General features: G+C 37.8%; 3 protein-coding genes across 6 annotated transcripts; all 3 read right to left on the bottom strand.

Annotated features, from left to right (window-relative positions):
* Positions 1-147: 147 nt before the first annotated feature.
* LOC143886909 (nodulin MtN21 /EamA-like transporter family protein) lies at positions 148-8888 on the bottom strand. 3 transcript variants are annotated; one of them, XM_077391085.1, is made up of 7 exons: positions 8087-8888; positions 7883-7930; positions 7163-7285; positions 1741-1890; positions 1430-1601; positions 1243-1303; positions 148-591 (listed from the first exon to the last, which is right to left on the bottom strand). In XM_077391085.1, the coding sequence occupies exons 1-6, from the start codon at positions 8684-8686 to the stop codon at positions 1254-1256; spliced, it is 1143 nt and encodes a 380-aa protein (XP_077247200.1). In that variant the 5' UTR covers positions 8687-8888; the 3' UTR covers positions 148-591; positions 1243-1253. The 3 variants fall into 3 exon arrangements, with proteins under 3 accessions (XP_077247200.1, XP_077247198.1, XP_077247199.1); XM_077391083.1 differs by lacking the exon at positions 1243-1303 and adding an exon at positions 1182-1242 and having other exon boundaries at positions 8087-8887; XM_077391084.1 differs by lacking the exon at positions 1243-1303 and having other exon boundaries at positions 8087-8887.
* A 692-nt stretch (positions 8889-9580) lies between these two features.
* On the bottom strand, positions 9581-16000 carry LOC143886910 (alpha-galactosidase-like). Of its 2 annotated transcripts, none has more exons than XM_077391086.1 (15): positions 15291-16000; positions 13528-13586; positions 13172-13228; positions 12754-12788; positions 12250-12353; positions 12053-12128; positions 11785-11843; positions 11630-11695; positions 11422-11505; positions 11243-11307; positions 11058-11140; positions 10874-10964; positions 10654-10703; positions 9977-10117; positions 9581-9894 (listed from the first exon to the last, which is right to left on the bottom strand). In XM_077391086.1, the coding sequence occupies exons 1-15, from the start codon at positions 15485-15487 to the stop codon at positions 9808-9810; spliced, it is 1254 nt and encodes a 417-aa protein (XP_077247201.1). In that variant the 5' UTR covers positions 15488-16000; the 3' UTR covers positions 9581-9807. The 2 variants fall into 2 exon arrangements, with proteins under 2 accessions (XP_077247201.1, XP_077247202.1); XM_077391087.1 differs by lacking the exon at positions 15291-16000 and adding an exon at positions 13750-14632.
* A 138-nt stretch (positions 16001-16138) lies between these two features.
* On the bottom strand, positions 16139-23401 carry LOC143886908 (alpha-galactosidase-like). Its single transcript, XM_077391082.1, has 15 exons — positions 23098-23401; positions 21335-21392; positions 21153-21210; positions 21017-21051; positions 20556-20659; positions 20133-20208; positions 19857-19915; positions 19312-19377; positions 18194-18277; positions 17989-18053; positions 17657-17739; positions 17463-17553; positions 17071-17120; positions 16835-16975; positions 16139-16520 (listed from the first exon to the last, which is right to left on the bottom strand). The coding sequence occupies exons 1-15, from the start codon at positions 23355-23357 to the stop codon at positions 16434-16436; spliced, it is 1317 nt and encodes a 438-aa protein (XP_077247197.1). The 5' UTR covers positions 23358-23401; the 3' UTR covers positions 16139-16433.
* Positions 23402-23471: the final 70 nt, after the last annotated feature.

The raw sequence follows: 23471 nt of genomic DNA, 5'->3' as shown, positions 1-23471 counted from the left end.
CAACCTCGAGGTCGCAGGCTCTATCCCAGTTTACCCACCTAAAAAAAAAGATTTCTCTTTTGAAATCTTTCAAAAAAAATATATATATATATATATATATATTTCTCCATGGATGCCATGCAAGTATTTAAGTTCAGACAAACACCATGGGCAAAAGGGCCTAATTTTTTGGGAGGCAAACAAGTTCCCAAGAGAAAAGGAAGAGGTGTCTCCATGTCTGCAACATTCAGCCACACATTCACAAGACTGACCTCACCTTTATCTATTAGCTTCAGTAATTACCTACACATCATATAGCATATGCATGTCAACTTTGTTTCCTTTTTCATCTATTTCTTCTTCTGGTGCATGTACATCTGCTACATTTAATAAAATTGAAACTCACTCTCCAAGTGAGTGAGCAAGCACAGCGGCTCTGCCTCTCATCTCAAGTATTTATTGCTTGCTTCATGTGGGTGTATAGAGGGCCTCTGACCTCAAAGGCTTTCTTTATCTAGAGAGTTTCGGTAATTTACCATGTAAATAGCAACCAGAGTTACTAAGGCCCCAACCAACTGCACGGGTGAGAATGTCTCCCCGAGATATATGAACCTGGATTACAAATAATTAAATCAGAAATTAGACAAAACTTTCCAAGAAAGCATATATAAGAACATCAAATCAAGCCATACTTTTGAATCCTGGCCCTAGGGGGTGGGGGTGGTGGGTGGCAGTTATTTGTTGTAAAATTCTTAATTGCCTTCCTAAGTTTGACTTTGTGCATCTAAGAAAGAAACCTCGCCCATTCCGAACAAAGTTGGGTATTTCCTACGGATGAGCTAGAGCTCGGAAACTGCATCAATACAATCCTATCCATCTGACTGAAAGACCTTTGACAGTTGAATGAGCCCCAATGGCTTTACTTTCTAAACCGCGGTTTGCATCGGTCAAAGTTCTTCCACCAGATGGTTAGGATTCTCCGGTCATGTATTTTGGTCACTGGCTAAACAAAAAGACAGAGCTTGCTAGCATGGTCAGGATCTTTCCCATGTGTGCCAAATATTTGATATCAGATTCACCAAAAAGGAGGAAAAAAGTCTTTTCATCACAAGACCGAGTTTATATGTTGCAATATGCTACACGGGATGGCGCTTCTCGTTGTCTAGGAACAGCCATATCACATGAAATCTTAACAATCTTACCCAAAAATTGAAGCAAACATGGGTGTCAGAAATGTGAGGGAGCTGAGTTTCGTCAAACTACCTGTAGATGCATCAGCAACAGATTAGTGGCATTGTAGAAGTATACGCCATAGCTGATGGCACTGCAAAGGCTAATAAGCAGAAACCTAAGAAAAGATGGGATAACCCTAACAATGTGATGGCTAAACTAACATTATATAATATTTGATTAAGTAACCATAATAAAAGAGAAGAGAAACGAATATGACCTCTAGTGGCATTGTAGAAGTATACACCATAGCTGATGGCACTGCCAAACAAGGAAGTATACAAAAGGGCTAAAAGATCACTGGATGTGAGATCCTTAAGACTCCCACTGATGGCAGGATCATGATTCAGTACTGAGATAGCCAAAAGAGGGAGTCCTCCAATAACCATGTGCTGCGAGAAAAAGTAAAAACACGATGATAATAATTTTACTAGACCTTGAATTACTTTAATTCAAAGACAGATAAGTTATTTCAAGCTGTTCCACAAGAGCTATTCACTAAATAAACTAAGAAGTATAGATGAAACTTACCCATCCAGTTGCCATCACAGGATCGGAGTACTTAGTCACCCAACGGACCATGACAGTTCCTACTGCCATGCTCTGAGCCGCAAGAAGCATCCACCACTCCCCACTCCCCCATAAGGTAGAATTAGCTCCTTCCAACGAAAGTGAAGGAACCTGTAGAAGAAACCTCAGCAATCGCCGTGGAGATTCGGTCAAATTGTTAATGAGAGGAGAAGGGGGTGACTGTATAGACTCAGCCTATATCTTAATGAGAATGTTGGAAAAAAAAAAAAAACAGAATGGTAGAGGGGTTCTGTCATGTCCTAGAAATGCAAATGAGATTACTGATAAGTTAGCAAAAATGGGAGTGGGAAAGGCGGAGTTGAATTATGGGTAAAGTTTTCAAAATTAAATTTGTAATTTTTTTTATTTTATTTAAAAAGTTATCCTTTAAAAAATAATTGCCTAAAGTATTCGTAATTAGTGTAGTAGATTCAGATGCATGAACTTAGTCAACAAGGTTCAGATGCAGCTCGTGCATGCATGCCACTTACCAAAATAAAGAACTTCCATGCAATTGTTGAATGTGTACATGCACATGTTCTTAGCTATGTGACAAGGACATTCCATTTTTTAGGGGGGAAATCAGATATTTGTTCCTGGCATGCACCCATATAGCCAACATAATCTCAGCTTATCTTTCATTGTTTTCAGCAAATATCCGTTGAACTGGTTAAATGTTTTTATTAAAAGGTAACAAGTTTTATTTCAAGAGAAACAGAAATATAGCAGAGGAACAAGCTGTCCCCATACAAGGTATATCCCTATCCAAGCAAACGACAACAAGTAAGAGGACCCCACGTGGGCAACAGGAATAAAACAGATTACAGATAAACCAAAGTAGCAGATGAAGAGGTTAGCCGAAATCAGCTATCCAACACCTTCTTATGGAAGAGCTTGAATCATCTCAATGTTTTGCTTCACCACACCTTGCTTCGCCAAACGATAGGTCATCTCATTAGCAGATCTCCTTATGTGCGTGAGTCGAGTGTTAATTAAACACACAAGAACCCTTGTCTCAGCTATTAGATCATCCAGCATCCAAGGTCCTCCACACTTATTAGAGGCCCAAGCTAAAGCTAGTTGAGTCCCCTTCAACAATAAGAGGGCCAAAATTATGCTCTGCACACCATCATAATCCACAAAGCATGGTTCTAACTTCAACTTCATTTATAACGCGCACACCGGTTAGTCCCAAGAAAGACATCAAAACAGCACCATTAGAGTCTTGAACCACTCCACCAATGCCGGCACGGCCCGGATTACCAAGTGCGCTCCCATCAAAGTTCAACCTAAACCAACCCATTGGAGGTGAAGTCCTTTTTGGGGTGATCTTCTCCTTACTTCTCTTTTCCCATAGGATCGTATGCCAATTATTAAACTGGTTCAATGTTTTCATATGTTATAATAGTATTTGTTTCATCTTTGAAAAATTCAAATGGTTAGAGGGAAGATCATCTCCTCCTTGGTGCTTTGCTCGATGGATTGATGAAATATCTGATCCGGTGGTGGGTTCCTCTATCTCTTATCACCATGTAAGGAGGTCGGCAAATCATCATGTAAGGAGGTCGGCAAATTCTGAGGCTGATAGGTTAGCAAGGGAAGGTTGTTCTAGGTTGGATTTGGAAATCTTCGATTTCCTTCCCCCTAAGTTGTAATTTTCTTGTGGCTTTGTTCTTGGTCCTTGTATTGCTTTGATCATCTCGTTAACAGGGGTTTCCCCGTGTTCTTTTTCATTATTAGTATAATTCTTTGCCATTCAAAAAAAAAAAAAAACAGCACACATTTCAAATTAACAACTTCTTTTGTTGTTCAATAATAAGACATGTGAGAATGTCTTTTATCTTTTTTGAGAAATTTATGTGTCTGTAAACTAATTAGATAACAGTATATAATTCAAGTTGACAACATTTGCAATTTAAGTAGCAAATGAAAGGAGTAGTTAAGTCCTTGAGGGAACATTAGGGTCCCACTCTTTGAAAACATTTGCTACTTCATTGCTTTCCAAAGGATGCAAACACTAAGCTATTAGGTTCCAAAGCTAAGTTTTTAGGATCTAGATCCAATATAGTTTTAACTATTTTGACAAGTTGATCAACAATCAATCAATTCTCCTGTAGTTAAATTGTTTGTGGGAGACTCCAAAATTTGTTCATTTAGGATAGACCCTCTCCAACATTTATAAAACTGTTGGTATGCAAAGAAATAATTGCTTCTTGGTCAACATATATATATATATATATATATATATATATATATATATATATATATATATATACTAGTAAAAAACCCCGTGCGATGCACGGGCCGACAAGGAACTGTACGGGACCACGTCATAGGTTGATCCAAACTATCCATTTGATGGAACACAACATAAATAGGTTGTGCCCCAAAAATCATTTCCATAGGCTGATCCTAGCCCTCCAATCTATAGAGGTTTCCATCATGCCTCTTAAATCGGATGGTTAAGATCACCCTATAGATGTTTTTATTAAAAAACCTTAAAGGAGGCGGGTAAGATTGAAATTATGTGGCTTGAATGGGTGCCTTTGTTAAAAAGCATAAAGGAAGGGGTAGGATTGAAAATATGTGAGTTGAATGGGTGCATTTGTTAAAAAAAGTCAAAAAAAGTGATGTGTAATTCTCATAGAATTTTCAAAAAATTCAAAAAATTCTCTTCTTTTCTCTTATGCTATATAGTATATAGATATATACTAGCAAAAAACCCCGTGCGATGCACGGGCCGACAAAGAATTGTATAGACCACATCATAGGTTGATCTAAATCGTCCATGTGATGGAACACAACATAAATAGGTTGTGCCCCAAAAATCATTTCCATAGGCTGATCCTAGCCCTCCAATCTATAGAGGTTTCCATAATTCCTCTTCAATCGGATGGTTAAGATCACCCTATAGATTTTTGATTAAAAAAGCATAAAGGAGGGGGGTAAGATTGAAATTATGTGGCTTTAATGGGTGCCTTTGTTAAAAAGCATAAAGGAGGGGGTAGGATTGAAAATATGTGGGTTGAATGGGTGCATTGTTAAAAAAAGTGATGTGTAATTCTCATAGAATTTTCAAAAAATTCTCTTCTTTTCTCTTCTACTATATATATATACTAGTAAAAAACCCCGTGCGATGCACGGGCCGACAAAGAACTGTACGGACCACGTCATAGGTTGATCCAAACCGTCCATGTGAAGGAACATAACATAAATAGGTTGTGCCCCAAAAATCATTTCCATAGGTCGATCCTAGCCCTCCAATCTATAAATGTTTTCATAATTCCTCTTATCTTAAATCCGATGGTCAAGATCACCCTATAGTTTTTTAATGAACAAACCATAAATGAGGGGGTAAGATCGAAATTATATGGCTTTAATGGGTGCCGTTGTTAAAAGCATAAAGGAGGGGTAGGATTGAAATTATTTGATATAATGGGTGCCTTTGTTAAAAGCATCAAGGGGTAGGATTGAAATTTTCTCGGTGAAAAGATGCGAATGGCAACTGTTGCTAGCAAACATAAAAAAAAAGTAATAATTACAAATAACAGATCCTCGTGCAAAGATGCGCATGTCAAAATGATGGCAAATGTTGGTAGCAAAAAAAAGAAGTAATCATGACAAAAGAAAAGTAAATAAGCTAAAGTTATAAAGTTTTCAATGACAAATTATGGTTACAAAGTTTTTAAATTACCAAATAAATACGAACAACATGTAGTAATGTAGTAGTTTATGACAATTACCGGAAAAAGTCAAACATCTCTGACATAACTATACATATTGAAGAGACGTGTGGATACAGCTGATGAAACTTCCTATTTTACCCTTACACATGGATATAGAAACAGTATGGTAGTGAAGGGGTTTGTAGTAAAAAACACCATAACTGACGTGTAAACCTCACAGAATTTTCGAAATATTCAAAAAATTCTCTAAGGGAGGAATTGGGATGGCTGGGACACGTGGAGAAAGAGGAAAAATCCCAATTGTTCGAGGGTTCAACCGGAAAGAGAAAGGGAAAAATAGGCTGAGGGAGGAAGGGACGATGACACGCGGCAGGGGTGAACAATTACCGGAAAAAGTCAAACATCTCTGACATAACTATACATATTGAAGAGACGTGTGGATACAGCTGATGAAACTTCCTATTTTACCCTTACACATGGATATAGAAACAGTATGGTAGTGAAGGGGTTTGTAGTAAAAAACACCATAACTGACGTGTAAACCTCACAGAATTTTCGAAATATTCAAAAAATTCTCTAAGGGAGGAATTGGGATGGCTGGGACACGTGGAGAAAGAGGAAAAATCCCAATTGTTCGAGGGTTCAACCGGAAAGAGAAAGGGAAAAATAGGCTGAGGGAGGAAGGGACGATGACACGCGGCAGGGGTGAACAGTAAAAAAAGCTTCCGGCTTATTATAGTAGATATATATATATATATATATATATATATATATAGAGAGAGAGAGAGAGAGAGAGATTAAGCTCACCAAACTTATGGTGAGCTAGCTTGCCCAATCACATGGGTCCCACATTTTGGGGAGTGATCCAAACCATTCATTTGCAAGGCCTTATCATAGATAGGGGGTGTACCAAAAATCAGCTCCATAGGATCATCCTAACCCCTCCATTTGTGGAGGACAAAAATGGGGCAGATTTGTGTCTGTCCATTTTTGTCCTCCACAAATGGAGGGGTTAGGATGATCCTATGGAGCTGATTTTTGGTACACCCCCCATCTATGTAAGGGACTTTCAAATGAATGGTTTGGATCATCCTAACAAAGTGGGCCCCCATGTGATTGGGCAAGCTAGCTCACCATAGGTTTGGTTAAGCTCACCAACAGTTTCCTCTATATATATATATATATATATATATATTTATTTATTTTATTTTATTATTATTATTATTATTATTATTATTTATTTTATTTTTTATTTTTTTTTGAATGCTACTTCTGGGTCAATGTTAAGGTTCAGAAGTTATGACCTACTGAACGCTATATGAGACACCATATATTACTAGGGTATAATCTACTATGATCAATATCATTGGCAAGTATCTAGGACATCACAAACATTTTTGTTCTGCCTTTTCCATTTTGATGAGTTTCCTTTCAGTTTGTTTAAAATGGATACATACTCTCCCAGTCTCAGAGCATTCTCCATTTTCCAAAACGTATCCATGTCCGAACCCAACATAGTTACCAGTCTCAAGGTTGTTAGTAAAGCATGTGTCATCAATTAGAGGGAAGATGATAAAAATAAAAGATAAACCCAGTGAGAAATAAATCTGAATAAATGCAACAAATATTAAAAACTCTAGCTTGACATGAAAATATAATCAATCCCAATAAAGAGGTCCGGGCTAGTAGAAACTAACCTCAAGAAGTAGAAGTCCTATGACACCAACCACAAGGCCAGCAGCTCCAACCACACCAATGGATTCACCAAACAACAAGGCAGCAAGTATGGCCACAGTCAATGGCTGAGAATCAATGATAACCTGCAAATAACAAAATCTTTTGGATATGAATGAAAAGGGAAAGGTACTAAATCATAGTGGTATAGGATAACATGAACCCTAACAATAGCAGAGTAGAAGTGGAAAGTGATTCTTCCGATATGATTCTGTGGGCCAAAGGGATTAATGCCAGACCATGGAGACTAGCCAACCTCATGCATGAGATTAAAGATATGGATTTGTATCTGTACTTTTCTTTTTCTCTCATTCTTAGAAGCGCTAACTGACTGTCTTACGAAATTAGGAGCTTCTAGTGGATCCTTTTACACGGGCATTCTTTAATCTCACTCCCCTCCCCCTCCCAAACTCCGATTGTTATCTTTATCCCAAAAAAAAAAAAAAAAAACAGAGCAACTTATAGTAAGTACCACAAAAGATTGCATTCAAATTCAACCAAGTAATATCAATAGGAAAGTAACGAAATCAAACTAGACAAAATCATCAATCCTATACTAGCATCAATGAGTGCAAAAACTGAACCCGCATTGCAGCCTCGCCGGATACAATTTCACCAACCCAAAAAACTATAAAAGCAAGAAAAAATAAATTCAATCAAGAAAGATAAAGCAATGGACGTACACTGCCCAACCCAGCCGAAGTCTTCTGCAATCCTTGAGCAAGAAATCCCTGCCGAGTCACCCAATTAAAAAAAATTCACCAAATCAAACCACAAACAAGGTGAAAACATTATCCACACACAATACATGCTACAGCTTACATACATGATGATAGCCAAAAGTTTTTCAGTTGCAGTGATTTTGAATCTTTTTTTACAAAGCCCACCTGAAAACACGCGGCATCAACAGCTCCAAAGAGGAAAATCGAAACCCAAGCAGCAATTCCAGAAGGCTGCCTCCTCCCTCTAAACATAGCAAATCCGATAAGTAATGCCCCAGCCGGAATTAACCGAAACGCGGCCACGAAAAAGGGACCCGCCTTGGGCAACACCTCTTTCATGGCCACCATGGCTGTCCCCCAGAAGAAGAATGGAGACACCAATAGGACCGAATCCCAGAGTCCATAAGAGGATTCCGGATCAGATTCTTCAGGATTGGATCCTATTTCCAAGGTGGAGGACAGAAACAAATCGGTTTCGGAGCTGTCCCCGACCTTGTCCATTTCTGTATCGGGCCTACTGCAGCTGACGATGGTGGTGGTTGCAAGAACCCTATGGGTAGTCCGAATAATTTGAGGGTGGTTGTTGTTTGGTGGAATATGAAATCCATTTGGTGGTTTCTCCACGTTTTTTACTAGGAAAAATGCAGTTGACGGAGAAGATGAGAAGGCAAGCGACCGAGTAGGTGGAATCGACATGTTTTTCTCTGTTCCTCGTGGATCAATAATACTGATATTCTTATTAATATAATTCAAAGCTGTTGACATTTCTCCCTCTCCCTCACTGAAATCTACAGCATATTATTCAAAGAAATGGGGTTGACAGCAGCTGTGCAAGCAGTAGGGTGTTGTTGGATTTGCAAGGAAAGAACACCAGCAGCAGCCACGAGGACTTTTAGTTTTATACATCCCTCCCAACGAATATAATTATGTTTATCCAGAGAGGCCCACAGCCACAAAAAACTGAGCCATGTTCCAACCCTTTTGAAAAGGAACAGACTCCATTTCAACAAGTTCATACACATTGATTTGAAATGATATTTCCACCCCCTTTTCTACCATTCCTACCTGCTTTTATGGAATCTTTTTCATGAGAAGACAAACAACAGGGATGAAATAGTAGGATCGGCTTGGAAATTTCATTTCCCTAATTTTTGACAACCATGAAAAAACAAAATGAGATGCGCTCCTTTTGATTACTAGGGACACCCAGCAGCAGTGTATCAATGACTGCAGAGGGGCTGATGTACTTCACGTCAAAATGCTCTCCTTACTCATTACCTCCCTCAAATCTTTGTCCTCCTCACACCAAGTAACAGAGATCTCATGAAAATTTTTTCTAGCTTGCCAAACATGAATTTTTTGATATATCACTTCCTCTCATTTGATTTCTTTAAACTTTAAAGTGAGATGAATGACACTCTTAGACACTTGGATGTGATACTCTTCATACAGGGACTAGTGATACGGCTCACCCATTCTATCATAACATCATTCGAAACATTTTCCCAGTTGGCTTAGCCATGGAATTTGTCTTAGGCTCCGTTTCTTTCGACGTAAAAATGGATGAAAATTTTGTTTTATGTTCAAGTCTTCTAATCTGACAGTAGGGATTGTTCAAGAAATGCAACAATTTTTATGCTGGGTTCTTTTCACTCAGACTCACCAAATGAAATGTTTAGATTATATTGACATTAAACTGGCAATCATAGGTTGAATCACTGGTCACTCGTGGCTCGAGGATGGGTTTCACATACGATCATTCTCTTGCATCAAATGATAAGGAAAAGTATGTAACATGCTTCCTTTTTTCTTTTTGCTTGCAATAAAAAAAAGTGTCTGCAGATTGAATTGACCAACTTGAGTCTAGTACTGTTGGTCTTTCACTTCTACTGGGGCGTGAGAACGTACATCTTGCATGCATGGGAATCAACAGTAGCCTTCAATTGCCCTCGAACAGGTTGTACTGTCGAATGCTGCAAATTTTATGCATGTTAAACTCAATTTCTGTTAGCAACATGAAAATTGAAGACTTTAGTTGGTTGTGGCCATACATACCATCCACAAATCTTGAGCACTGACGACAGTTGATGATTTCAGGCCGATATCGCTCCACTTTGCAGTAATGGATGCTTTGGAGGGTCCTCTGTTCAATAAGAGCACTACTACCCTGCCATTGCTTAAAGGACCAGCCCAGACCTGCACATTAACATTTCAATGTTTGTTTAGAGAGTGAGAGACAGGATGATTGACAGTTTGACACTATGAGAAACCATGGAGAGGGAATGGGGTAAGTTTGACACCATGACAAGCCACAAATAGAATGAGGGATGCTTAAGATTTGGAGTTTGGACTGGTAAAAATATAGAGCGAGAAAATTAGAAGCAACACAGCTTGTAAGGCCTTGGAAAGGTGTAACAGTAAGCATGGTTTTAAATTTCGGTTTCGGCTAAAATTTCGGACTTATCCGAAACCGAAATTTCAGCCGAAATCCAGAAATTTCGGGCGAAATTTGGTATTAACGTATGAAATCCCGGTTTTTTCGCCCCAAATTTCGGTAATTCCGATCGAAATTCTTTAACAGAATAGAAAATTAATATTTTACTATAAATTTCGACGAAATTCCCCAAATTTCGGAAGGGAATTTCGGTTTCGGTAAGCACTTGATCTCCATACAGCTTCTTTAATAATTAATAACGAAAATTCAAGATTCAAAAAAAAAAAAAAAACATTACCTCAAGATCGCCTTCCTTCTTAACTTTCTTTCCTTGGACCCCGAGTTTATCTGCCATGCCAAATTATCATAAGAAGACCTAATTAAAGACCTCGTATTTGTAACTCTTCCCTAAATACTTAATTCCCACGTCCATTTCTAAGCCAGATATAAACATTTTGTACAGTTCTGGCACTATAAATATGAGTGAAGGGAGAAGATGCAAATGAAACCATTGATACCTTGATTGACAGCAATGACTTCTTTGTTGTTCAGCAACCCTAGTGTTTCATTGTCCATTGACCGGATGTCACACCCAATCAGCAGAGGAGCCTACAAGATCACAGAGTCACATCAGTAGTCGTGTGTCAAGAATGATTTCAGGTCCCACACAAGAGCATGAGAATGAGGTGGAGTTTCAAATACCTTAGCTAATGCCCAAATGCTAAAGTGAGAACGGTACTCTTCGGTAGACATGCCTCCATTTCCTACTTCAAGCATATCGGGATCTAACATAGAACTCCATGGGAGGTTTCTAATAAGTTCCAAAAATAAGGAAAAGAGTTGAATCCTGAGTTTTGTCATAAAGTGAAAAGGTCTGTGGAACTTACCATTCCATCCGCCGGGTCCAGCATATGATGCCCATACATCATTTTGATCAGCACGTGATGTAATACTAGCAAGGGGATTAACATGATGCTTCTTATCATTCAGCAGATAATGCTATGAGTTATTAAAAATTAAAATATATAAATATTTTCCATTGGTTAAGTATGTTTAGGATTTTTACCTCTCCCAGTTATCTTTAATGTCTCCTGTTGTTCTCCAACTGTTTCCAATACTTGGTGCCCAAGTTGCAGGGTTATCTTGTCCCCTGTACTCAAACTTAGCCATCTTCTTATGATATAATAAAGAAAGAGAAGATGATTTTACATAAAAAAAAATTATGATTATTTCCATGTAAGTACAAATAACTTATATACTAAGTACACACACACCATTCACATAGAGAGAAAAAAATGCTTCTTCCTGTATTGAGGAGAGCTTTGCTCATCTTCGGATACCTATGTTATCCATGAATCAAGTAGTCAAAAACTGAACTTGTAACTGAGACAATTATTGGAGTATCATAAATCATGTTCTCTTATGGTACCTTTCTCGTGGACTCTCACCATTATTATGACAGTTGTCATATTTCAAGTAATCAATTCCCTAGAAAACAGAATAAAATCATCTCGAGATGGAGGTCAAGCCATTGGACAAAACAAAGTAATAACCTAGCCGATCATCTGGCATATAGTACATAATATATGTGTAAATAAATAAATAAAACAATAGAGCTATGGATGATATAGGTTTAATTGCGAAAGGGAAATTCTTTGTCTGAGATTTTTGCTAAGCCTTCTATAATTCAATCATACCCACGAAGCGAAGGTGTTTGCATCCTGTTCCTCAAATCCAAGGGACCCTGGCATGGTCCTGGTGCAAGTCTGGGTCCTGAAAATATCAACCCAGTTTTGAACACTTGTACATTTCAAAGTGAAGACACAAAAATATCACAAATTTAGAAAATAGCAAGATGAGGGGCTAACTATACAAAGTTTGCATTATGTATTACCCAGCATCTGCATAGATTCCGATCTTAAGTCCTTTACCATGGACATAGTCTGCTAGAGCTTTCATGCCTGAGGGGAATATCGAAGCTGTTGGGACGAGGTTTCCCTATCAAGAGACAAAAATGTGTGTTTTCTAACAGTGTTGAGTAGTGATGCATTTAAGATAATACATAGTATTAGATGCCAAATAAAAAATCAAATGAGAAAGTTGTGGATTACAACTCGGATTTGAGAAGGGTCAGAAATTTTCCTTTATTATTTGTTTTTCTTTTTTGGTACTGATTTGTTAAGTTCAAACATTCTGGGTGAATACTTTAACTCATACTTTAAAATGGAAATGATATCAGTCTCTTTTGCAGGTATACGAGTGTGTGAAGGGTAATGTCGTAGTGAATTTCAAGAGCCAAAGTGTCACCAAGAAGTCATCAATTGCAATAGAATCAACAGCAACATCAAAAATACCACTTCCAACAACAACATAAACCAAAAGTCATGTGAAACCACACCTCAGAGTCTCTGCTTATTTCTGCCCAACAGTCATCTGGAAAATATCCAAATTACTGAATTAGTAAAATTTAAAATGTGTGTAGATATAGCCATATTCATTGCAATGTCTGGTCAAGATCCATAAGGAAACAGTAATAATCATAAGCATCTACTACCAAAAAAAGCCACTGAAACATGGTTAGAATGGTCAATTTTAAGGGCGCTGGCAATCCAACGTGGAGCCTACCAAAATGAACCGTCATACAAATGGAGCTAGGCCCCAAGTGTATGATAGAGCTATAATATAACCGGATAGCAATCTGTTGTTTTATGGTACATAAGCAAGGAAAGAAGTTCAGTCACCCACAGGCACAGGCTCCAAATACTTGATCACATATAATTACCTCTAGTAAAAAAAGGGGGAAATAGATAGCAAACCTAGATTTATGTATTCATAACCCAAGGCTGAGAGACCAGTGGACACCATTGCATCGGCTGTTCCAAAAAAAAGCTAGACCATCAACTTCTCCATAAAGAAAATGGCAGAAGCACTACCCAAAATAATAGTAATATCAAATTAAAGAAAATGTAGTTAGATTTCTATGTTAAAAATTCAGAAGAAGACAAACACTATAAACTTAGTTTTTGGTCGAACAGCTAGAGTGGGAGTGATCCAACTTCAAATGGCACCAAAATCGTATTGATCAGACAAACCCGACCATATGATGACCAATTAAGCAGAATGTGGAAACTGAAGATGGTTGACAAATCAATATGATAAAGAAAGTAAGTACCTATCTCGCGAATCAACTCCTCGCTAAGCTTGCATGGGAAGTGGTTAAAGCTATTCCATCTGTACATCATAATAAGGAGAGTGAAAATGGCTTAATTTGAACTTTTTTTACCTACATATATTATCGACAGTGAAAAAATGTAATTGAAATCTAATCCGACTGCCTGTAAATCACGTCTCGGCGAGATAAAATGGTGACTGTAATAAAGAATTTAAAACTAACAAGGCAAAAACAATAATGGAATATTTGTTCACCCAAGGTGAGAGAAGGGCAGAGAGGGCCATTAGAGAGATTTGACAGGGCCGTGAGTGAGCAGAGATCTTTAGATATTGATACTGAGATACAACCTCCATTTCACTTCTTCATCTTTCCCTATTTGGCTCAGAAAATTATACCCACTCTCTACTCTCTTCGTATGGAGTAGAACAGTACTCGCCCGAGAATTTGATAACTGCACTACTTCTGTCTAAGTTTCTCGAATTTTCCAATTATACTTCACATTTCCCTCCTCTCGTCTTAAGTAAAATATCCCACCCAAAATTTATATTTGCACCCTCCTGAAAAAATTCCCCCACTATCTTAATCTATAATATCGCGCGCCTTCCCAGTATCACAGATATTTGTCATCACCACCCCCAATCTATAGTTGTTGCTCCTATTCCTTTTCTTTCTTTCTGATTTTTTTCTTATTTTTCAAACTCTAATTTTTCCTTAGGTCTAATTTTGATTGAGATGCTTCACTTGAGGTCCGTGCCTAATAGTACAATATTCAATTGAGATGATTTGATTCTCTTGAATAATGCGCGTCATGTTGACTAGCCTATCGGGGCTCACTCCGTCAATGTGGCAACAGTCCCAGTGGGCGTGCAACTCGGGTCGGGTTCAACCCGGAAAAAAGTAGGTTCGGGTTGAATTTTCCCAACAGGGTTGATTTAGGTAGGGTTCGAGACTCGGGTCGGGTTAGGTTCAACTCGGGTCGGGTTAGGTTCAGTATGGGAAAAAGGGTTCCTCAGGTCGGGTCGGGTTCTGGCTGGAAAAAAAGGGTTCCTTGGGTTGGCCACAAACCGGCCCCCAACCCGACCCGAGTTGCACCTCTACAGTCCCTAGTGACACATTTCCTCAGGGATCAATAATAAAAACTAGTCTATTAAGGCTAATTGGCTTTTATAAGCTCTCTTAGTTACTCATCTTATAGATTAAATGTTTTCAACAATTGACATGAGTCCCCATCATCAGCTGATATTCATCATCAGCTTCTGCAGTGTGTATTAGATCAAATGATTTTATTTATTACAGTTCTTAATTGGAAAATTTTGGGCGATGATTTTTTCGCCCCCACCCCGGTAGGATAATGCTCCCCCGTTTTAATGTGATTTGACGTAAAAAAATGCTAAAGTCTGTCCCCAATTCATGTCCCAAATTTTGTGGACAGACTTAAGCGAAAAAACTCATGTCCCAAATATTTATTATAATTAAATTTATGTTAATTTTCTATCCACATGCGATTCAAGGGGACATGTTAGAATAGATCAGATCTCGTAAGATTTGAACGTTAGTTTATCAAGGTATCAGAGTAGGCAACTATATTAGACTAGATACTTAGGTTAAATTTGGAATATATTTGCCTCAGCTTATCCTTATATCGCTAGGCATAAGTCCTAAGTGCTGTATATAAGTTTATTTATTACATAGAATACGCTGTATTGTAATATGAAATGTAATGATATTACACCAAGTGCTAATAATATGAGTTTTCAGCTTACCCCATTTGGGGTGTTTGACCTAGGCCGTTATCCAACAAATTCCTTCTTATCGCATTTGTTTCGAGGCCGATATTCTTCACACGAGCAGCCATGGTAATTGATAAAAGAAACAGGAAGAACAACAGAGAGTGGGCCGAATTCAGGCCATAAACTGAAGGCAAAGCAAGGAGAGCCATGAGCCTGTGCGATCTGATCATATGAGAAGGCTATGGAGAGTGATTTATAAAGTCCAAAGCAATAACCACACCATTGTCTTCTGGCATGAAATATATGTACTTATTTATATGTGGAAGACCAAGCAAAGCTTTTCTATGTATTTATTTATTTATAATAGTAAACGATGAAAGGAATTGATTTCTAGTTTTGTCTTGTGACCCTTGTTATTAACACACAATACTATATTCGTCCGGCAAGTCTTTCTCCCAAGTATGGATAAAAGAGATAAGGATTTGATGTCACCAGACCAGCCTGCGACTATATAATCAGATATTTAACTTGTTGTTTTGTTGAAACATATGCCTAATACACCGGCGGGCCCCATCTTTGATTAATCTGAGCAATCCAATTGATAGGCCCCACCTCGAAAGTGCATTGGCTCCTAAACTGCGTGCCGTAGACAATCAACAAAAGTTGTACTGGTGGAAGCTGAATTCTAGCAGGCTGTTGATGCAAACAGTTAGGATCATACAATCAGCATGAGTTTTGGACCATTGGGGATTCGAGATCGTGTCTAGATAGATTGTCTTGTGAGGAGAAGTGTACGATGTTAATTGAGAGGACTAGGGAAAGGGTTAAAGTTTGTGCTTTTCGGTTAATCCATCTTAATCAGTGCTTTTTGGACCATTGGGGATTCGAGATCGTGTCTAGTTTATACACTGAATGTCCACACCGATAAGATTGCAAATTAGAAACACATACATTACGATTACTTCCATGGAAGCCGGAAAAGCAAAGAAAGTGTTGAAAGACTCATGTGTCTGCAACTACCACAATATTGCTTTTTATTTTGCTTTGCTTTCTTGCAAGGAACAAGTATGAACCCGCGTCCTTGTAACCTATCACACCAGTGTTGCCAATTGCTTCATTCTCATTTATGTCATATCATTATTCCATGATCTCTACTTGTCTGTAATCTATCAGCTCCTAATGTGGTGTAAGGACATACATCTTGCAAGCATGAGAATCCACAGTAGCTGTTACTTGCCCACGAACAGAAGAAGACGTAGAATGCTGCAAAATTCCAACTTATGAGAGTATGAGACAAATCATGTCAAGACATGGCTATATAATTAGTTGATTAAAATTCTCCGAGTCAATCATCGACTCGCCCAAATCAACTTCATTTTACCTTGTCCGAGTTCTGCCCTACCAAGTCAATAAATTCCTCTGACTAAGCCCAGTCGATGAAAGAATGACTGTGTAAATTATTTACTCCCCTGAGCTGACTCCCCTTTTACATTGGCCAAGTTCTCGGCAGAGTACCAGTTTTTAAATATTTATATGATTACATTATCATAAACAAAGAGCCTGGTTTGGAATCATACCTGCCATACATCTCGAACATCAACAGCTGTGGATGATTGAAGGCCAACTTCTGACCAGTTTGCCATAATAGATGCCTGCGACGATCCTCTATTCAATAGGACTATGGCTACCCTGCCATTGCTAAGAGGACCTGCCCAGACCTGCACATTGACTAAGGATAAGTGGGGATCATCCATGAATGATTATTAATAGGTGCCCTGTTCAAATATCCGGAAGACCAAGAGAAGATATATACCTCCAAATCACCATCCTTTTTAACCTTCTTCCCTTGAACTCCCAGTTTATCTGTTAAAACCCACTTATCATAAGACAGTCCCACCTCAGTAAGTTACACCACATCAACAAAATTCTCCTACCGTTAACCATTCTTCCAACTTAAAACTAGTTTCCTCATCCACGTTCTCTTTCTCAATGCATACAATGCTAATACTGGTTCCATGCAAAAGCAAAGATCCCACATTGAAAAAGTGAGTGGATGTGGATGTAGTGGATGTGGATGGGCTTATAAGGACTTGGGCACCCTCCCCTAAGGGCTAGCTTTTAAGGGTGAGTTCTACCTGGGTCCCTTCAAATGCCAATATAAAAAAAAACATAAAAAGGTATAGAAATGTCAATATGATTTCTTACCTTGATTTACTGCAATAACCTCCTCATTGTTAAGCAATCCTAATGTCACGCTGTTCATTGATCGAATATCACACCCAATCAACAATGGAGCCTGCGCACATACATCATAAAACTACGTAGTCAATCACTACGCAATTGAACTCAAGGACATTCTAAAGCATGTCCATGTACTTATTAAAATATTTCTCTGGTACCTTAACCAATGCCCAAATGCTGAAATGAGAGCGATACTCCTCAGTGGACATGCCGCCATTTCCTACTTCAAGCATGTCGGGATCTGACCCACAAGTTGAAAAGCTAGAAATGAATTCTTACACTGCTCTGAATTGTCTTAAAAATTTGCCTCTCAGTTTCTGAGTTTGGCTAAAATCAATGTATAATTTTCCAATTTGTATAAGTTCATCATGGCTTTAATCATTTTTGTACTACAGCTTGGTAGTTTGGATTTTTTAATTGAAGTTGACCAAACCACCAAACAAAGTTCTTAGACAAAATAATAATACAACAAATGATAAAAAAACGTTACCATTCCAAGCACCAGGTCCAGCATAGGATGCCCATCGGTCATTCTGATCCGCTAGAGATATCATACTAACAACAAATTAACAAGGCTAAATCAGTTTTGTCGCCAAAGCAAAAAAGTGAAAATGTGTCCTCCAAGCATTATATGTGTGTGAATTTATGTACACACTCATTTTTGTATGTATATGTAAATACAGTACAATATTTACCTCTCCCAATTATCCTTGATGTCTCCTGTTGTTCTCCAACTATTTCCTATCCCCTGTGCCCATGTTGCTGGGTCTTCCTGTCCCCTATATGTGCAGAACATGTAGATTTTAGTGATATCTAGGAAATACAAGAGAAGAAAATTAAACAAGATTGATTCTTAATAACAGGGAAATGATATCTGCACTGCCTTGTTTTAACAATGTCACTCCTGTCATCATCTTACCATTTTTAATTAGATGTTAAACGCTGTTGACAATTCCCAGAAAGCTATCAATAACCAATCCAAGGGATATTTGATAAAATGAGGATTGCCATCAAGAAAACTAGAGAGTGTTGATTCCATTTTCCATTAATTAATAACAAAACTGATTAGTACAGATCTTTGTCTTGTCCAACTCCATGAGTTTATGCAACATAATTAGGCTACTCTCAAAATTAACAAAGTGGTACAGAAAACAAAATGCTATTGGCATGTTTTTATGGGTTTGCCATTTAAAATAGCAAAATTGAGACCTTGGAATAGCTATATAAATGGAAATTATATAAAGTAATATTATATATGAGAAAAGAGTTCCTACTCCCGAGAGTAGATAACTTTTCTCATTATATATATATATATATATATATATATATATTAAAAATGCTAAAAATAAATTCGTTACGTTTTTTTGAGGTAAGGATAATATTAGCTAGGGTCCGTTTGAGTTCAATGCAATGGCATGTGGGGTGCAAGTTGTGTAGATATGGAAAGTGAGAAAACAAAAAAAGATGATTGCAAGTTTGCTAGCAAAATGCACCCAAAATGCAATTGGGTTGATTGATCACCTAAGTAGATCCATATGCCTTGATTGGATTGCAGAAAACATTGAACCAGAACTGTCGAATTTTTACTTTGAGGAAGTTTCAATTTATGATGATATCCCTTGAATAAGTCGTAACCATATCATTTCTCTCTAAATAGTGGAAAGGAAAAAATTTCAAAGGAAAAAAAAATTCTTCCAGAAATGTTTTTCCTGCAATCGTAAACAGAGCCTTGGCATCACTTAGACTTGATCAGTAACTAATTGTCAAATGCACCGCCAAATAGGCCCCACGAAGAGAAGAACAGAAAACATACCATTCGCACATGGAGAAAAAGATAGTCCTTCCTGCGTTAAGCAGAGCTTTGCTCATCGTAGCATACCTATTCAATACTGTAATCAGGACAAATCCAAAACAAATTCACACAGTATTTCTTCTTAGTAGTCGTGGTTGATAACATTATATGATACAAGGAGGTGAAATTTTAACCTGAGAAATGGAGGCCATCTAAAAAACAAAGTGATGGGCTTTTAACAAGGTTTGGAAATTCAATTGACTACCACGATAACAAATTGTTCAAAATGTGGGAAAATTCAGTTTGATCTAGTACATTACTGAGTTACAAGTCGACTCAAATTCAGGCCCTCTAGTATTAGCTGAGTTTTGAGATTGAAATCTTAGTTCCAAAACAGTCCTCATTGCTATCAAGTAGAACATAGTATTTCAGAACTATGATTAATTACCCATTAGGCCTGTAAAATGATCATATGGAGTCGGCCATTGAACTAACACTCCTTTATTCACCAATCTCCAATGATACGTTTAGCAAAAAACTTGTACACATACTAATAGGATAATTACCTCTCCTTTGGACTCCTTCCACCATTATTACAGTTGTCGTATTTCAAGTAGTCGACTCCCTAAAGAGAAAATCAAATATAATTAGCTAGAGAATATATATATGTATATAAAGTAAAGCTGATTATTTTGAAATATTTCAATAGGTAGATTTATAAAGCTACTAGAACAAAAAAAAGATTTATAAAACTATCAGCAGAAACTAAACCGTTCATAGTTTCAATAGCAGGACTAAGTTACAGTCATGTTCAAACTAATCCTTAAAGAAATCAACCCTACCCATGAGGCAAAGGTTTTCGCATCCTGTTCCTCATACCCAAGTGATCCTGGCATTCTCATGCTGCAAGTTTGGGTCCTGGAATTGTAGAGCACAGTTTCGATACCAAAGCAAAAATGATTAGACACCGTAGATAAGAAAATTAAGAAGGTAAAGCAGCATATAATGGATAATAGTATGGTGATGACAACAATCACTTGAAAAAACTCAATGACTCAACTTCAAACTTAGTTGAGTAGACCTGACTCGACAGAGAATCTACTCTACTTGACAAATGACCCAAATACTCATGAAAATATATAATTATGGTCTCGAGTCATTTTTAGTTATTCAGCAGGCCCAAGTGCAGCTTAAAAACTATATAGAAGGCAGACAGTCTCATAAATGAAAACTACAACTTCTTATCAGAGAATCGATCGACGTACCCTGCATCCCCGTAGATTCCGAGCATAAGCCCCTTGCTATGGACATAATCTGCTAAAGCCTTTATGCCAGAGGGGAATGATGATGATTTAGGTACCAAATTCCCCTGCCAATGCCCCAATTCCAAAACAAAAATTTCAAAATGGAACTTTAGATGTTCTATTAATCACCATGACTCATCCATATAATTAAATGTATGAATGAATCCACTATCACATAAACATAGACATGTGCATGTGAGTGTTGCATTGTGCTCGCTCGCACACACACACACACACACACACACACACACACACACACACACACACACACACACACCCGCACACACACACACACACGTGCACACACGCACACTCACTTGTGAAAGATTATAAATTGTACCTTACACTATGAAAGGTACTTATAATCTGATTATAATTAATAAAAATGGTATCTTTATAAAAAAAAAAAAGAAACATTGTACCTGAGAGTCCCTATTAAGCTCCGCCCAACAATCATCTATTATAAATAAAAGAAAATAACCAGCTTGCATGATCTTGTTAATCATAAATGCAAGAAGTAATAATTGAAAAGGTAAATAATGAAAAGAACCATCAAACCTAAATTTATGTATCTGTATCCCAATTTTGAAAGCCCAGTTGACACCATCGCATCAGCTGTTGAAAAAAGTTCCAATATTTTTTATTATTATGATAATTGTACATAAGTCTGTTAAAAACAAGTAATACAAAAAAATGAAAGTGTCGGCATAATTCTGATGGTAATAGAAACAATACTTTCCAGTTTGCCTAATAAGTTTCTCATCAATGTCGCAATAGAAGTGGTTCCAGCTGTTCCATCTGATTATCACATTAATGAAAATTATTTTTAGAACTAATCATATGTTCTAATTTTCTTTGAATAAAATTCTGCAGATCATTCAGGGAAGAATGGCAGACTCCATCACTTATAATCTTTCTTTTTTTTAAAAGGGTAACAATTTTATTCCAGCCAAAACGAGATTACAAGAGGGGGACAAGATGTCCTAATACAAAGAAGGCCCTGAGTATGCAGTGGTGAAAAAAACAGAACAGCCCTACACCACCTCACAAACAAGATGTCCCATCCCTTATAATCTGATCATTCACAAATTTACTTATAATCTTATGGTGTAGTTTTTTAGTATTTTGTATGGGTCTTAGAGGAAAAGTGACATGTCCTCTTGTTGCCTTCTTGGGGCTCACTGAACCCGCTTGTATGAAATTCTATGTATGGTTCATGCCTCCGTCCGAAGGGGCTATAGGACTGTCCAAGAAAAGCATTGGAGTCTTCTGATCTCCGACTCCGTAGTCTTCTGCATGCCTCTTTATTTCAATCAATAAAATTTCAGGTGCCGCTCCTGGTTCCTAGATAAATTTCGGGTTAAAAATTAAAAAAAAAACTGCTCAATACTCTTAGTTACATAATCGGCTACCTTGATGAGAGCGTATTGGGATTTTTAGAGTGTTAACATGCCTAATTATGTACAGAGCGAGACAATTTGGGTTATTTCACAGTGATACTGTACTCGAAAAGTAGAATAAAAGATAAGCTATTCTTATTTGATGATGCCATCATCTTTGGCCCTTTTATTTGTCTTTTCTGCATTTCCATTTCCGTTTGTTTGACTCTTTCCTAAACATAAAGTAATTTTCATGAAAAGACAAATGAGACGGCTGAAACTATAATATATAACCATTAAAACATGGTACATTAGAAAGAAGAAATGGAAATGGAAACAAGAGAAGAAGGTCACATTTTTCATTACTTTCCTTGCTCTGTGGTCCTTTCAAAGTACTGAGGTAGGTAATTTGCTACTTGCCTTTCTATCTTTAGCTATTCAGAAACGGAGGAAGAAGCAGTTGTTAGGCATTCATAATTTAATTAAAGGATTTTAAATTATGGGTCTTGACGTGATTACAGTTTTTAAACCATTAAGCTAAGCGGCAATCCTTGCTTAATCTCCTAATAGATTTACATATACTTGGGCATAAATTTCAGGGCACTCGCCTCCATGTCTAAAACCTTAAATCCTTAACTTTAGGAGGAGCATCATATAAAACCCCCTTTAAATTTCGCAGATGGCCTGTTGCATGTGAGAGCAGCTCACTATTCACCAGATTTTGTCTTCATTCACGAGGTGGCTGCTCTCACATGTAACATTCCATCTGCAAATTGGCATTTGCGATGGACGCTGGAAATCCCTAAAATGTAAATATTTAGGTGTTGACCCTGCATACATGTAGTTTTTAATTTTTTTTAAAAAAAACAAAAAACAATTAGATAGCTTTGTTGCCCATTCAATATTTACAGTGGGCCCCACGAGATGAACCGTCAAGATGGACCCAATATTGAGATCCCTACTAGTACTACTAATTTGCTTACAAAGATAAAAAGTGAAGCTAGATTCATTAAACCAGAAATTGAGAGGTGAGACGAAAAATATATATGGGGGCTCGAAATTTCCGATATTATTATTTTTCTTTGGGTATGTAAGTGATGAAAGAAAGAGGGAAAGTGAGTTACCCCATCTGGGGAGAGTGACCAACGCCATTATTCAACAGATTCCTCCTCCTCCTCCGCCTCCTCTCCATGCTAATCTTCTCCTCCTCGTTGCTTCTTGTTGTTGTTGGTGAGAGCCGAGCAGCGTAGACCTGATATGCGGCAGAGGAGATGAGTAAGAGCAAAGAGAGCAACAGGCTGCAGCAGCCCACTCGGGGTGACACTGCCATGCCAGAAGATGTAGTACGTAGGTAGGAGAGAGATGGAGAGAAGAGGAGAGCCATTATTTTTATAATAATAAGGAAAAAGGGGAGTTGGTGGAGGGCGCTAGCTAGCTGTTACTATCTGGGATAACGACGAGCCCAATGGCATCTGACTAGACTACGAGTCGATACTCA

The sequence above is a fragment of the Tasmannia lanceolata genome, unplaced genomic scaffold (genome assembly GCF_043159265.1).
Source record: "Tasmannia lanceolata isolate RefF3 unplaced genomic scaffold, GAP_Taslan_0.1 ptg000011l, whole genome shotgun sequence".
Taxonomy (NCBI): Eukaryota; Viridiplantae; Streptophyta; class Magnoliopsida; order Canellales; family Winteraceae; genus Tasmannia; species Tasmannia lanceolata.
The sequence above is the reverse complement of the archived record's forward strand: the minus strand, read 5'-3'. Positions and strand labels throughout refer to the sequence as shown.

Excerpts from the sequence above, each read along its gene's own strand:
- LOC143886909 (XM_077391083.1), bottom strand. The coding sequence starts at position 8,686 with ATGTCAACAGCTTTGAATTATATTAATAAGAATATCAGTATTATTGAT. Across the intron at positions 7,931-8,086 it reads TTGATGCCGCGTGTTTTCAG|GGATTTCTTGCTCAAGGATT; the intron begins GTGGGCTTTGTA and ends GTGACTCGGCAG. Across the intron at positions 1,602-1,740 it reads CTGTGATGGCAACTGGATGG|CACATGGTTATTGGAGGACT; the intron begins GTAAGTTTCATC and ends TTTTTCTCGCAG.
- LOC143886910 (XM_077391086.1), bottom strand. The coding sequence starts at position 15,487 with ATGATCAGATCGCACAGGCTCATGGCTCTCCTTGCTTTGCCTTCAGTT. Across the intron at positions 12,129-12,249 it reads GGAATCTATGCAGATGCTGG|GACCCAGACTTGCACCAGGA; the intron begins GTAATACATAAT and ends TGATATTTTCAG. Across the intron at positions 11,696-11,784 it reads GGTGAGAGTCCACGAGAAAG|GTATCCGAAGATGAGCAAAG; the intron begins GTACCATAAGAG and ends TGGATAACATAG.
- LOC143886908 (XM_077391082.1), bottom strand. The coding sequence starts at position 23,357 with ATGGCTCTCCTCTTCTCTCCATCTCTCTCCTACCTACGTACTACATCT. Across the intron at positions 17,740-17,988 it reads TGGACCTGGTGCTTGGAATG|ATCCCGACATGCTTGAAGTA; the intron begins GTAACGTTTTTT and ends CTTGTGGGTCAG. Across the intron at positions 16,976-17,070 it reads AAAAGGATGGTGATTTGGAG|GTCTGGGCAGGTCCTCTTAG; the intron begins GTATATATCTTC and ends GTCAATGTGCAG.